At 27.2% G+C, this 301-nt stretch overlaps 1 protein-coding gene across 1 annotated transcript in view; it reads right to left on the bottom strand.

Moving 5' to 3' along the window:
* The window catches only part of LOC105163494, a 1,923-nt gene extending 1,622 nt beyond the window's left edge, over positions 1-301 (bottom strand). Inside the window, exon 1 of the mRNA XM_011081857.2 lies at positions 149-301. Within this exon, the coding sequence (XP_011080159.1) occupies positions 149-217 (69 nt within the window). The 5' untranslated portion in view covers positions 218-301. The remainder of the gene's footprint in view (positions 1-148) is intronic.

Here is a 301-nt window from a genome sequence, read left to right as displayed (position 1 = left end):
GAGTCTAAAAAAATTAAAAAGATATTGAATCAAAATATTATCTATAAATTTAAAAAAATGAAAACGTCAAATAAATTAAGTAAAAGAAAAAAAAAACATTTAAGCCAATCCAAAAACAGGCCCTCCATCAAATTCTTGAAATGATTACCTGAAAAGCCCTAATAGCTCGGAGTCTGGAGAGGGAGGTGGTGGTGATCATGACTGCCATACTTGCCATTTTTCTTCTGCTTTGTTTTATTTTATTCTATTTTATTTTCGATAATATTAATAAATTAAATATCTGTAATTTTGGTCTTTGATT

This window comes from Sesamum indicum, linkage group LG6, assembly GCF_000512975.1.
Source record: "Sesamum indicum cultivar Zhongzhi No. 13 linkage group LG6, S_indicum_v1.0, whole genome shotgun sequence".
NCBI lineage: Eukaryota > Viridiplantae > Streptophyta > Magnoliopsida > Lamiales > Pedaliaceae > Sesamum > Sesamum indicum.
Note: the sequence above shows the minus strand (reverse complement) of the source record. Positions and strands in the feature narration are given on the sequence as shown.